This window comes from Amblyomma americanum, chromosome 3, assembly GCF_052857255.1.
Source record: "Amblyomma americanum isolate KBUSLIRL-KWMA chromosome 3, ASM5285725v1, whole genome shotgun sequence".
In the NCBI taxonomy this organism is placed as follows: domain Eukaryota; kingdom Metazoa; phylum Arthropoda; class Arachnida; order Ixodida; family Ixodidae; genus Amblyomma; species Amblyomma americanum.
The window spans coordinates 183,201,811-183,217,392 of NC_135499.1; the positions used below are offsets into that span (position 1 = coordinate 183,201,811).

At 44.7% G+C, this 15,582-nt stretch overlaps 1 protein-coding gene across 1 annotated transcript in view; it reads left to right on the top strand.

Moving 5' to 3' along the window:
* The first annotated feature begins 4,361 nt into the window (after window positions 1–4,361).
* LOC144124304 (arylsulfatase B-like) overlaps window positions 4,362–15,582 on the top strand; it is a 33,728-nt gene continuing 22,507 nt past the window's right edge. Inside the window, exons 1-3 of the mRNA XM_077656939.1 lie at window positions 4,362–4,562; window positions 12,612–12,747; window positions 14,565–14,673. Of these exons, the coding sequence (XP_077513065.1) occupies window positions 12,701–12,747; window positions 14,565–14,673 (156 nt within the window). The 5' untranslated portion in view covers window positions 4,362–4,562; window positions 12,612–12,700. The remainder of the gene's footprint in view (window positions 4,563–12,611; window positions 12,748–14,564; window positions 14,674–15,582) is intronic.

Genomic DNA, 15,582 nt, shown 5'->3' on the forward strand with positions numbered 1-15,582 from the left:
CTACTTCAACCGCTGCAGAGCTTGTGGGCCTTCGGGAATCTATTCGCCACATCTGCGGAGAACCGCATCAGGAGTGGTGCATTTTCACCGACTGTAAACCTGCGCTACACATTTTAGGATGCTTCCTACGCCACACAGCCTACCAAGCTCTGGCTCTTGATATCATTAGTCTCGTATCATTTGCTCAGGGAAACGGCCACCGTATAGTGTTTCAGTGGATCCCCGGACACTGCGGACTCGATGGAAATGAGACCGCCGACGCTCAAGCAAGGAGAGCCTTCAGCAGTGGCCTGCGTACAGCTGTACCGTTCTCCATAGTGAACACAACTTGTCTCCTTTCGGAATTGATGAGGAGGGCGACGGCTGGAAAATAAATGGAATTGAATTGAAAAAAAAAAATAGGTACTGGGCCCTGCCAGACACCCGCCACATCCACCTTAAACGGCTAGATCCGACGATGACCTTTTCAGTTCCTCGCGGAATACCTCGCCCTATTGCATGCGTTATCCGTAGGCTACGTTTAAGCGTGGCATTCACGCGCAAATACTTGCACTTAATAGGACAAGCGGACTTCCCGGAATGTACCACATGTGGCGTGCTAGAGACTATAGAACATGTTTTAGTGGCGTGTCCAGCGTACGCACGTGAAAGACTCATACTCGCATCTGCTCTGAAGCCTATGGACACATCGCTCCTCTCTGAGGATTTGATCCTCGGCGCTTGGCCAGATAGTTTTAGAACTGTAAAGGCAACGCGAGCGCTCTCACGCTTTTTGAGCGACACGGACCTTGTCTCGCGTTTGTGATGTCCGAAAGTGTGCCTTGTTTTTTTTAAAGTAGTTTTTAATCTGCCTCCTCCCATCATCATCATCGTCCCCTATTGTGACCTTCTTTTATCTCCTCTTCCCGTACCCCAGAGCAGAGTAGCAGGCCAGATATTTATTTTTCAGGCCACCTCTCTGCCTTTCCTATCAATAAACCCTCTCTCTCTCCACAACTTTCTTGGTAAACATCGTTTACCACAGGAGGTGAAAAGTGTCACCCTTGCGATTTCGCTAAATAGCCAGTTTGGATCCACGCAGAGGAAAGCATAAATTTCGTGAAAGCCGTCATTTTTCAGCCGCTATATGTAGCTTTTCTGTTGCAAGCATGCACGAAACGCTTTTCTGGCTTTTGGAATTTCGCAGAAAAAAAAACTCTCAGCATGGTTACGACTGTGTAACGCGAAGTACAGCAATAGCTGTTTAGGCGTTCAGTTTTGGTGATTTATTGCTGACGCACTGATGTAGTGGTCACGTGATGCACACCTGCACTGGCAGGCGGCTGATACAAACAGACACCCCTAGGCTTATGCGACCCAGGTTGACCGTGATGCAAGGTCCATGATCCACCCGGTGGGTGAATGTCATAAACGCACCCACCGGTTACGCTGACGACGACGAGAAATCCAGGGACGGACGCCTAACAGCTATCGCTTTAAAAGATTGTAAAAGTGAGTGCAAAAAGAGCTGCTTACGACGACAATGGCAAAAAAAAAAGAAGCGAGATCTTGAGGTTGCAATTTTTACATGGTATTCATCGATACTTTCTACCACCGTTACAGGAGATTTGCACTTCTTGAAGGATAAGCTTTTTATTTGCGTGTTCAAATTTCCTGCAATTAAAAATTTGCGTTAAGAGGGCAACATTGAATCCGGGTTTAGAAACCAATCACCTCCGAGTTTTGTTTAAATTTACTTGAAATTCCTTTAGTACCTGGTAACTGAGAGTGACAATAAACTGCTGCATTATATTCTCATAAATTGAGAAATGAAATGCTAAACGCAGAAAATATTTCGCTCAGCTACCGTTACCGGGCGTTATCCTTTAAAAAAAGTAATGCTTAAAAAACTGAACGCATTTGGTAGCATTTCTGTGAGCACAGCGATAGAATATCACAGATAATTTGGAGGCTTCCTGTACAGCTTATCAGCCCCGGTTTTATTAGGTCCAGCGTTAATAAGCCCCCTGTATCACTTTCTGCTTCCAGGTGTCGTTACTGTAAGGAAAAAAAAATCGCTGAGAATTTAGCGTCTTTAGGCAAAATGCGAATTCGGCGCGGCAGCATTTCGGTTTTGACTTCGATTTCGGCCCGAGGCTCGGTTTTTAAAGTCAGAAAAGTCAAGAAGGCTCCTGACAAAGACCGGCGAAATGGGTGAGTGAGGGGCCTTAACGTAGAACACTAAAAGTGGAAGGGACACATAAGCTCCGCCCTACGAGCATAACACGATAGAGTTAATGGTTTTTTGCCCATATATGCGGGATTGGCCATTCCCTACATTGCATCCATAGTTCGCTAGGAGTCCTCATACCACTCCTGGCGCAGTGGTGCAGTAAAGCGATGAGCCACTACCCTGCGACTGCAGGTGCTGCCACCATTGGGGCTTATCGTGAGACAAAAGTTGCTCTTTCCGAGCAACCTCTCGGGTCCAATCATCAATCAAGCTACCACCTGCCACGGTCGCTGGTTTGCTTACAATCCGGTAGGCAGACAGTGGTGAAATCGGTGAGTGGGGGGTCTTGCCGCTAGCAAACTAAAAATATTCACTCCTGCCAGCCTGAACGTTCTGATGTGATTTTAATATTTATATACGGTTAGTGTCGTCTGAGATATATATTTCCTTATTAATTTCCTTTATATGAGTTTTATATCATCGCTTACTGCCCATAAAATTATTGTTTCTGTGTTTTAGAACAACGACTCACTGGAATCTGGGTCTCTATTGCTCGATTTGAAAACGTGCCTTTAACTGAGCAGTGTATCCTGCTGCGCTAGCTGTCTGCGTTCTGTCATTATGGAATGTGCAGCAGTGAACACACAGCTGCGCAGCTGTGTGCCATTTCCGTATAGGTCCTCGGTCTGCCAGCGTTGCGCATTCCATAATGACATAACTGGAACGGCAGTTAAGGCTTAGCTACAAACCGCAGTTGGCTCTGGTATGGCTAGACAATATTACTTTGTGGAGTTTATTTAGTCAGGATATTGTTACACCGAAGGTAACGTTCTCGTCTGTTTTGTGTATTGTGCTTTACGGCTGTAATTATCCTACGTGAAAAAGTCTGTCCACAAAGCATGTCCAGCATTTAGTTAATTGTTGCACTTGCGATGACTCAGACGAAGGCGCCATACTGCATCTTCGGTAAACATGCCCCGGAGTTTTCTCGAAGCCAGTGCCATGCGCAGGGGCCCACTGCATTGTAGCCCTATGGGCACCGGTGGATACGGGCACATACCTGTTGGGTTTAACGACGAAGCTATTATACAAAGCGCAAACAACTTCGATAAGAAGCTTCTTGAGGCGCATATGACTCCGTTTCCGTAAACTGCGTTACGAAATAAGGTTACGAAATAAACTGCGTTTTGAAAATAAAGCAATAAAGTTTTTCGAGGCGTTTTAACAGAAAGGTTCGCATATAAAAAGTGAAAAAAGATTCATGCCCCAGAAAAATGTTATTTCCTTCTGCAGAGAACCAAACGCGATTTGGCGAAATCGCAGAAGCGACGTTTTCATCGCTACTGAACTACTCCCCGCCCCCCCCCCCCCTTCAAAAAAAAAAAGAAAATAACAACGGTGTTTGTCTCAATACTAAGCGCCGTACCTTCTTGTTGAAAGATCTGCCTATCACATATAAGCAATTCACCGCAGACAAAAAGGGGCTATCGGAACTAGATTTAGCGATTGCTCACTTTGCTTCTACATTGCAATGCCCCATACGTGAAACAAGCACCTCTCTAGAGCATGAGAGAAGATGTCTTTAAGGCCGAAATATCAGAGGGGCTGCAGATTCCATAGTGCCGCGAGCCGCACTTGGACTCGGCAGTTTTGGCTGCCCCTGGCATAAGAGGCGATTTCTCAAGCCATTATTTCTCAAGATCATTATTTTAAAAACTGTCGGAGATACTTCGCTGCGATCTACGCATGTGGATTGCACAGCAAGGCGCACATTGTGCACGTTGTAGAGCTCAAAACTATGCAACAAATTAACAGAAGTTAACTAATCAACTTTTGATTTTTTATTTTAGTTTGAAAGATAATAAGCGAAACTGAAGGCCGTCAGCATCGAACAACAGAGAAGGTGGGCTCAGCTTTTAATTTTTCTTTATCAGGAATGTGGTATAAATATCGAAGGTTAAAAATACGCGTTTGGAAGCTTGTTGAGCTGGCTTTACCTCGTTGCATATTTATAAAAAGGTCTCGCTTAAATTTTGAATGCCGCAGATACAGATGTCATTCGGGCTTTCCCGTAGCAGCAGTGGCAGCGCAGCGGACTGCACGCTCTGAGCCTTCATTCCGTCTGTTTTGCAGTTATCAGAAGCAAGAAAGAAAGCCGTCATTGGGATCGTCGTCTCTACCGGCAGGTGGTGCGAAAAACGACCGAAGCTTCTGCGCAGTTGGGACTTTGACGCTACCAGGATCACCAGAGCGCATAAAAGGAACCGCCCGGCATAGCCACTCCTCATTTGGCAGCAGTGGCAGCGCAGCGGACTGCACGCTCTGAGCCTTCATTCCGTCTGTTTTGCAGGTTGGTTTGTCAGCCCTCTTTATTTTAGCACGCTGCGCGTGCGTTCGCTGTCACTGCTGCCCTTGAGTGTTTCAATATACATTGTGCGAAGTTACTTTGCTGTGCATTTCGTTCAAAATGAGCAAACAAATCAGCGATCTGAGGGAAGAACTGCGGCAGGAGATAAAGGCAGCCCGTGAAACAGTTGAACGGGATTTACGTGCCGATATGAGGGAACTGCGTGCGGAAGCGCGTGAAAATGAAAAAAGTATGACTCACATGAATGAAGTTTTTGAAGAGCTTAAGGAAGATTGCAGTGACGTCAAGGCAGAGAATGCTGCACTAAGAGAAGAAAACAATGCACTGCGTGCTGAGCTTGATGCCCTTAAGAAACGCCTAGCTGGCAAGGAATTCCGTCTGACACAGACAGAGCAATACTCGAGAAACAAAAACGTTGAAATTAAAGGCTTAGATGAAAAACTCGACGAGGACGTCACCAGCATTGTTTGTGATATTGGTGCGCTCGCTGGTGTGGCCATTGCCCCTGAGGACATTGAGGCTTGTCATCGCGTCCCGTCCAAGAATAAGCCCAGCTGCATTGTCGTTCAGTTCAGTCAGCGCCAAAAGAGGGATTCCTTACTCGAAAAAGCTAGAAAGCTGCGCCTTAAAAATTCCGACCTTGGCAACACTTCAGAATCCCCTGTGTTTGTTAATGAACACCTGTGCCCTGCTCTCAAGCTTCTTTTGGGAAATGCTGCTGCCAGAAAGCGTTCTTCTGGCTGGAAGTATGTCTGGTGCCGCAACGGAAAAATTTTCGCTAGAAAGTCAGATGGCTCTGACGCATTGGTCATCAAACAGGAAAGCGATCTTGAAAAGATGCAGTGAAAGTGTCCCTGTATCAGCTAGGACTTACAAAAAGGGGGAAAAAAGCAAACAAACAATGGAGCAGAACATGGAAACTAATGTTCGTTGGAGCGGCGCTGTTAGGTCTAAAAACGTTTCCTGTCAGGACGTTGAACGCGTGATGGTACCACTAATTCACAAAAAATGGAACGGTATACGGTGGAAGTTTTCAGACTTCCACACAACAGATTGCAACGAAGCTAACGTAGCACCAACGATTACGCTTCGAGCGGAAACCAGAAACCCGCCTTCATCGCCCTTTTGTAACATGTACACTATGTTTGCAGTTGATTACGACAGTGCACGTCTCTTTCTTTTGTGCCCGTGGGCGCTTGAAGTCACCTTTGGCAGACCTTTAAAAGTTAAACCACTGCCGATATTGCTTGCACAAAGCATTCTCAATGAGTCGTCATATGTTGGCGCAGGTTTCTGCGTACATTTGATATCGAACAATCTGAATGCCAGCCTGAATGAATGGTATGAATGGTGCGCAACAGCGCGAAGTTGTCTTTCCGCATATTTCAAGCGCTGGTCGATTCATAGCGTGTTGCCGAGATATAAATCTGTCCTAATTCTCTCACGATGGCTTCGTGTATGAGCGGCTTAGTTGACGCGACGGAGCTGGACGGCTGTGCATTGGGTGATTCTCGACAGTGTTTGAACTGCATTCATTTTAATCTGCGATCTGGCAGGAATAAGGATGGCGCTCTTGAGGTTTTCTTTAGCCAAGCCAATATTATATTTAATGTAGTGATGTTTTCATAAACCTGGTTTGACTGTGAAGAGGACGTGATTAAGCTATCTGGCTACAAATCTTACTTTGTTAATCTTGTAGGTAAACGTGGTGGCGGTCTATCGATGCTCATTTCTAACGAAATTGAGTGCGAAGTTCTTGATGAGTTCTGTTGTGCTTCTACTGACTTCGAAGTGCTTGTACTAAAATCGCGCAAATACTTATTGTGTAGTTGTTATCGTCCACCATGCGGTGACGTCTCTTCATTTTTCACTTTCATGGATTCTTTGCTACAGTTTGTCAATGCTCAAAACCTCTACATTATATTGGGTGGAGACTTCAATATTAATTTTCTGGCTGAGAATAGCCCAAAGATGAAATTTGAATCCCTTTTGAATATTCACTCATGCCAAAATGTGATAACGTCACATACACGGCTAGCAGCTGGCTCCCAAACACTTCTTGATCTTTTTATAGTTAACTTCGAAACTTGTCGTATTAAATCTGGTATCATTAATTACTCTTTGAGTGATCCCCTTCCGATATTTCTCTCAGTGTATCACGGTTTTAAAATCAATGCGAAATCTGAGCTGCCTTTGCTCCGCTGGCAAATCAATCCGCGCACGTTATCTAGCTTTCGTGAATGCATTGCAGAAGTAAACTGGAATGACGTCCTCTCTGAATATAATCCTGACGTAGCTTATGACAAGTTCTTAAAAAAGTTTTTGTCTTTGTATAATTCCTGCTTTCCGAAAAAAAGTTTTCATAGGTCAAAGAAAATCCGGAAACCGTGGGTAACGTCAGAATTGCTAAACCGCATTAAAAAGCGTGACCGGCTTTTCCGGAAATTTATCAAAAGCAAGCACCCGGACGCGCTCGAAGCCTTTAAGAGGTATAGAAATCAAGTCATCAAAGAACTTCGTACTGCTAGGAATCGTCACCACTATAATCTTTTAACTTCCTCGAATCAGCAATCAGGTCAGGTTTGGCGTAGATTGCACCAAATTTTCGGCAAATCTCCGGAGACGATCACAAAGCTAGATAATAATGGCGTAGAAATATCAGGGGAGAGATTAGCAAATACTTTCAATGACCACTTCCCTTCTCTGGCCTCAGTGTCGTCCGGCGGAGACTACTCAACTTTCATGAAACCTTCTTGCCCACAAGCTGTGTTTTTGGAGCCGGTCTCGGAAACTGAAATAATAACTACGTTTGCGAGCCTAAAAAACAGCACCTCCACTGACATAATGGGCCTTCAAGTGAAGCCTGTAAAACATGTAATAGACTTAATTGCCCATACATTGGTGCATATATTCAACATCTGCCTTTCATCAGGGGTGTTCCCCCGGAGTATGCAGTGTGCCAAGGTAACCGTAATATATAAAAAGGGCGACCGAAACAACCTTTCTAATTACCGTCCGATTTCAATACTTCCAGTTTTTTCGAAAGGACTTGAGAAAGTCATTCTCAAACGACTAACTTCTTTCACCGATCACTGTAACATCTTAGCTCCCGCGCAATATGGCTTCAGAAAAAATAGGTCCACTGAATTAGCGCTACTTACGCAAAAAGAAATTATCCTGGAAAGTTTTGAAAACAAAAACATGGTCCTTGGTGTCTTCCTTGACTTTACAAAAGCCTTTGACTATATTAGTCACCGTATACTGATTGAAAAGTTGGAGTGTTATGGTATTCGCGGTGTAGCCCTTCAGTTAATTTCATCCTACCTTGAACACCGATCACAGTGTGTTGTGATAACAGGGCATTCTTCCATCGTAAAACCGGTTAAACTAGGCGTTCCGCAAGGAAACATTCTAGGTCCTTTTCTATTTGTTTTATATATAAATGACATAGTAAACACTGACCCAACGGCCAAGTACATAATTTATGCAGACGATACAAGTTTATTCTTTTCCGGCTCTTCCGGTGCAGATTTGTCCCGTCGTGCTAATCGTGCACTTCGTATAGTTAGTACCTGGGCAGCAAAAAATGGGTTGAAGTTAAATATTGGAAAAACCAAGGCTGTTATGTTTCATCCAAAAAATAAACTTTATGTACTACCACCAATTCTAATTGAGGGTATAGAGATAGAGGTTGTGCAGAGTTTCAAGTCGCTCGGTGTTATTTTTTCTGCAAATTTGTCCTGGGATCAGCACATAAATGACCTCATCAAAAAACTTTCGAAAACTGTTGGTCTCATGCGGCGTCATTGTTTTAGTTTTCCAAGAGCAGTTAATATTCTGCTTTACAACTCTTTATTCTCATCCACGCTCAACTACGGCGCACTTGTATGGGGAACCACAAGCAAAAATAATATTAATGATCTTCACTTGCTACAGAAACGTGCCATCCGCATAATTTGTAAAGCACCCTATTTAAGCCATACGAAGGACATGTACAGGCAGCTGAACATTGTTAGTGTAGAATCTATGTACACCTATAGACTGTCTAAACAATATAAATTAGAAGAATCTAAAAATATAAATGCATTAAAATTGCTGGCCGGACTGGAAAAGCACACTCCTACCTACCCAACGCGCAAGCGCGAACAATGGAATGTGAGTAAATGCCGTACGGGTTATGGAAATCAAATGTTGAAATTCCAACTGCCGACAATGCTAAATGATTTCTTGAAGGACAAGAACACAGATATACAATCTATTTCATTGAAAAACCTACGAAAGAAATTTGTATGGAATTAGAATGTGAACATGTTTTTCTTATTCTTTGGAACCATTTGTTTTTTTTTTTGCATTTACTTCTGTATCTCTACTTTTTACCAGATATATTTCAACTCTCTTATACGGGAGTCTAGGTTTGTGCACGCTTCTATATGTTATGTAATAATTTCATTACCTGTATGTCTTATTGATGTATGCACAACTTGGACTGGCGTATGTTTCACTGTCACTTATTAGTCTGCTTTATGCACTTATATATATATATATATATATATATATATATATATATATATATATATATATATATATATATATATATATATATATATATATATTATTATTACAGCAGTAGCTGCAGATTGCGTTCCCAAAATCCAAATGCTGTGTTTTCTTTTCTCTTTTTGTTTCCTCTTTATATTTTTACCATGCACTGCCTCTGTTTGCCATGTATTGGGGTGCGGGCCTAGTCAAGCCTATGTCAGGCTTTTTGTCTGTACTCCAAACATCCTTGAGATGTTGAATAAAGATTGTATTGTATTGTATTAAGCAGTAAACGGGATTTCGGCAGCGATACTGCGCTCAGCGACACCTTTTTATAACTATGCAGCTCGGAAAAGCCGACTAAATCAACTTTAAAATGCGTAACTTTGAAGTTGAGATTTTCGAACCACATTTCTGATGAAGAAATTTTGCAAAGTGGGCTAACCTTCGATGTTGGCAGCCTTCATATCTGCTGTATAACATGGCCCGCTAAAGTCAAAACTAAAAAAGCTGGTTAGGTAATTTCAGTTATTCAAGTGCTTAATTGCTGAGTTCAATCACAAACATAACGTCCATCTTGCTGTAAAACCCACTTGCACAGACTACACCGGACATATCTCTGCCAGTTTTTAAAAAGAAAATCTGTAAAAAAATAAAAAAAGGTCACCTCGTTCCCCGCATGTGCCGCAGCGTACGCACCTGGCTGAGCCAGAGTGCCGCTGGTCGTTTACATGCGCATCCTGTCCGTCATGTTTCCAACATTTATTCTTCGAATGGCACACCGCCGCTGCTCTAGTTCGTTCTGACGTGTATACGGACGCCGTGTACAACCTACGCAAGGCTTCGATTCTGACATAGACGCAAAGCTGTGCGGACGTAAGTGCAGCTTGAACGCAATTTTTCTCTTTTTTAAGGTCCCGGGCTCGAACCCGACCGCGGCGGCTGCGTTTTTATGGAGGAAAAACGCTAAGGCGCCCGTGTGCTGTGCGATGTCAGTGCACGTTAAAGATCCCCACGCGGTCGAAATTATTCCGGAGCCCTCCACTACGGCACCTATTCTTCCTTTCTTCTTTCACTCCCTCCTATATCCCTTCCCTTACGGCGCGGTTCAGGTGTCCAAAGATATATGAGACAGATACTGCGCCATTTCCCCAATGCGCCATTTCCTTTCCCCAAAAAACCAATTATTATTATTTTTAAGGCGCGGTGGTCACGCCATCTGACGGCGCATCTGTATAGGACGCGGGAAATGCAGGAGCCTGACTGATAGCATTAGTTAGTGGGTGCTCTCTTTCGTCTAGGGCTTAGCTTGTACCCGCGAAAATCGAGCTTTCCAGAACTATAGGCACATGTACTGGCATACGTTGCTGCATATACTGACTGTTATGGCTCAGAGAAAATTGACTAAAAATTCTGTCGGCTAAACCGCTGGGCTGTTAGCACTCAAAATTTCTCGCAGAGGTGGCATTTAGAGGTATTTTTTGTTTGATATTACGCCTGGGCTGAGTACTTGCCTAAATTGGTGAGAATTAACCGTCTAAATGTTCATCACCGAGACACTCAGCGCACACTGAGCAAGGTAACGAAACGGCCCGACAGCCTCTGCCATGTCCTGGTCGAACGCTTGCTCTCTGCGGAAACTATTATCAAATACTTCGACATTGCGGCTAATCGAGATCAGCTCTGGCTGGGATGATTGTTTGCACTACCTAAGTAGCTCTGCTCTTACGAAATCATTAGCGCAAGATGCTCTGCATATTTGCCAGGCGCTACTTCTATAATACAACTTTAATGTGTCGCTCTCATGTTTTTATTTTGAGGAGGACAGTCGAAAGCAACGCAGGTAAACAATTTCGCCGTTATGCGCCATGCTGTTCACTCTGGATTTTAAACATACCGAGAGCCAAGGCAAGACCTATATACTCTCGGTAAGCAACGATCTGCGACCGAATAACACGATGCGCGTGTAATGAAAAATGCATGCACCTAATGGCGCCCGTTTACAGTCAGGGAATTTCAGCAGCCCGCACTCAATAGCTCAATAGCTCGGGTGAACTCGAGATGACAAAAAAAAAAAACAGTGTGCGCATGCGCACTTCCAGCCATCAATGTTTCTTCAATGTGCAACTCCTCGCATGGTTTATATGAAAGCACCATGTATTTAAATCACATTTATGCGCAGTGGGAATCAGTAAATACGGTCTGAAGCCGCCGACACGGTGGTTGTAGGCCAGGAGAAGGGAAGGGCATTTGTTCAGTACCTTTAGGGCTGGACTCGAAACGTGTTTCCCGGATGTAGAAGTGTAGCGCGTGTAGGTCGTTTATCTTCAGCCAACCTAAATAGCCTTGCTCTTCGTCAACAACGCCTCGTCGCAGCAGACTGAGGGGCCCAAATATTAAGATGTTAAAAAGAACAGAGACAGTGAGTCTAGTATAGAATGTTCTCACTATACCAGCATCGCTGTGCTATATGGACCACAGCGTTTATGTCGAGTTCACTAGGGGCTTGATAAATTATTCCTCAACGTGCACTAAACTGCGGAAGGCACATGCGGGCGATGAGTGCTGTCGCGTTACTTAAAATGTTTTTTATGAATTTATTTGAAAGAAAGAATTTTTTTTTTTTGGCTAGCGGTGTTTGCACCGAATCGTTTCGTAGCAAAAAGCAGAGCCCCAAGGGGATTACTGGTCGGCTCTTCTGATCATTTATCCTTTTAAAAGCGTACTGCGCCATGGACGCCATTCGACAATCTTCTACGAGTTTTAGCGAATCAAAAAGAGGTAGTCAATGCAGTGCTAATATTGGTCGTACCGTCGTGCTACTTCTTGATCGGCAAATATCACTCACTGCACTCTTGCTGGAAGGCCACGTTACGCATCCAAAACGTTTCAACGGCGCTATAGTGTAGACCCGCCGCGGTGGCTCAGTGGTTAGGGCGCTCGACTATTGACCGGAGTTCCCGGGTTCGAACCCGACCGCGGCGGCTGCGTTTTTATGGAGGAAAAACGCTAAGGCGCCCGTGTGCTGTGCGATGTCAGTGCACGTTAAAGATCCCCAGGTGGTCGAAATTATTCCGGAGCCCTCCACTACGGCACCTCCTTCTTCCATTCTTCTTTCAATCCCTCCATTGTCCCTTCCCTTACGGCGCGGTTCAGGTGTCCAACGATGTATGAGACAGATACTGCGCCATTTCCTTTCCCCCCAAAACCAATTAAAAAAAAAATAGTGTAGTCTGCTGTATTTTTATTCGTTTTTGTAAACGCGTACATCAGCCATTTTTCGCCCTTGTAGAGTTTTGCTTTGCTTGCCCGACTTCCGTTTTATGTTTTTTTATATTCCCTTTACTCATTTTTGTGTGACCTTGACATGGCTTATCAAACTTCCGACGAAAGTGTATGTAGATAGATGGGCCCGAATGGCACTTTTATTGCCCTTCGACGGCTGTTTTTAATCCGCACATGTGCCTCATGCACGAGGCTGATCGTTTGCAGCTAGGTACTGAATGCGGTGAACAAAAAAAAAGCGTGGTAGGGTGATATTGCCAGCGAAAGAGACTACGGACGAAGAGATTTACCTCAGCATGTTGGAACCGCTTTCGGAGAAGACAGCACGCTCTCTCTACAGGATGTAAGTAAGCTACGCATGTTTCTGATTCTCGCGTTTGTTTCCAAAGATAATGCTCTACAGTAGCTAGTTTGGAGTTTGCAGCCGTGCGCTAGATGCTTCGTGGGCCTGCGACACTGCGGTCATGAAAATTAAAAATTCTATCAACGATAGTTAAGCACTGATAAACAAGTTTCCCTCTAAACGAATTCATTTGGGAAGAGTTGTCTTAACTGCAAGATGTCGCAGAAGAGCGCTGTCCTGCATGCGGCCTCCCATGCCTAATGTGCGCGCTTCTTGTATTCTGAAATTGAGGTGTCGTGAGCTGCCCCTCTTGCAAAGGTACTTAATGAGTTTAAATTGGCGCTTAATTCAATCTGCTCAATAAAACATTTGAATAAGTAATTAGCCTGGTGTTGAGATTTTTCATTGAGTTATCATAACAAATTGACTACCGCATTTCAATTGAAAAACTATACTGAGTTTCAACAAAGACTCAATGGAGCTCGCTCGGTACGTTCGGTCGAGTGGAAATGAAATGCGTATTGAGTGCGTTCATTCACTGTGCTGAGTGATACCAACCTACATCTTGGTCGAATACGTTACTGGAACTCTAAAAAATGATTTCTTTGGGTAAAAAGAAAAATTTTGGGGGCACATAAGTATGCTTACGCGGAGGAATGCGAAACCATGTTTTTGATCGCGATTTTAAAGCGAAAACTTTACTACCCTTTTCCGTAGCTTGTTCGGCGTGTGTTTCATATGGCCTTGAACCGAGGAGCGGATGTGGTGGCAGTATTCCCGAATACATTCAACAAAATTTTGAGAAACCGTTCGTTGTACAGCATTCTGGGTGGTGACAAAGCATTTCCCTTTACCTTACATGTTTTAGTCAAGTTGCAGGCTAGCTTGCGACAGGGGTGCGTACAAATGGCGTAAGCACCTTCATTTGCATGCTTTAAGGCGCGGTTAAGGTAGCGAAAAAGTAGGGAATTCGTACTCCCCAGAATGTATAGTTTATGATGACACAGTGAGTTAGAAAAAAGAATGCGGGGAAAAAAATGGGGGCGGGTGGGGGGGGGGGGGGGGGGACATGGGTGGCTGTTGATACTTCTGGGAGCGGGGATCGAGGTTTCAGGTGTAGCGGGATATTTCTGAGAGCTTCTCTTTCCCCGAGAGGCTTCATTTGCTGTAAGCGGTAGCCAGTGATTTCTCTGCCCGAGAGCAAGCAGACACATGCTCAGGGCAATACAAAACAGTAGCGTTAATTTCTTACAATTCCAGGGGTTCTTGTACGTTGAGGTAAATCCAAAGGGTGGCGATCCGACGCCCTCCCTTAAATAGCCCTTAAATGTCCTCTGTGGCTGGTTTTCCCGGCCACCGCGGGGCAGGCTGGTAAGGGGGGTAGGCGTCGAGATCTGTAGGTTCAGGAACGCCGGTCCTACAAGCTTGAACTTCATGACAGGGCTGGCTTCAATGCTCTATGCAACAAATGACAAATTTAGAATAGGATGCGTCGTGCATGTGAAAGATTCAGGACTTGGGCGCGTATGTTTGTGCCAAGAAGGGTGGCGGGGGAAAGTTATAAAGGGAGGGGAGACAAGGCCGTGGTGTGTACAGACTAAAGCATAAACCATCTAGTTCTCCCCTCTGTGAAACTGAGCTCCTCACTTCCCCGCTTCTCTGAAGCCGGAACGCAATATTTGTCTCCATATTGATATGTCAGCGAAAACCTCCAATCGCAAGGCAGTGGGGTTCTGTCCGTACACAGTGAAAAATGAAATAATTTTAGAGCGACAATAAATATTTAGCTTATAGTGCTGTTTTCACTTCGTTGACAGGGCTGCGAAAACCGGCGGTTTCATTCTGGTGCTTCTGCTGTTCTCGCCCCCGGCGGCGCAGGGCGCCGAAGAGAAGCCGCACATTGTCGTCTTCATTGCTGATGACCTGGTGAGTGGGCTCTCTGCATTCCGGGCTACAGGCTGCCAGCCAAGGCGCGAAAGTTTGCGTTTGATAAATAAAAAAAAATCACTAATGCCACTGCATTCATCCCGCCGCGATCGCTCAGTGGTTTTGATGCTCGGCTGCTCAATTGAAGGACGCGGGTTCGATCGCGGCCGCGGCGGTCGCATTTTGATGGAGGCGAAATGTTAGAGGCCCTTGTGTTGTGTGATGTCAGTGCACGTTGGAGAACAGCAGGTGGTCGAATGTTTCCGGAGCCCTCCACTACGTCGTGCATCATAACCTGAGTCGCTTTGGGACGTTAAACCCCGCAAAAGCCACTACATTCGCGCCTCCACTCATCGCACTCACCGAGAAAGAGAGTGTAGGCACACTTTTCAGCGCAACGCTTATTAATGCGATAGCATTAAAAACACCATGGGGCCTAAGCGCGTCGTCGGTCATAAAATTCGTCCATTGGCTGGAGAGAAGTGACGTCACCAAACGGGAGCATTCCCATTGGCCGGAGGAAATTGACGGCATCAGACCGGAGCATTCCCATTGCCTGCAACTAAACGACGTCACCAGACGGAAGCATTCTAATTGGCTGGAGGAAATTTGACCTCATCAGATCGGAAGTGGCGTCACTTTCGGTAAAGTAATCGAGAACTTCTAATGCCATCGCATTGCCAACACATAATGGCATCAGGTGTCCCTGTGAATTCTTTTTTTCTTGGCGCAAATCGTGAAGGCAGATAGCTATCCGCATACGGTTACAATGGATGACAGACGAGACACACGAATAATGTAAACGGAACTCATCCTGGATTGTTTCTCAGCAAGAAAATCCGACTATCTCATTTTTCTGTCTAAACTGCTCACAATGTTTCACTGAACTGTTCATGCTGAAAGACAGGT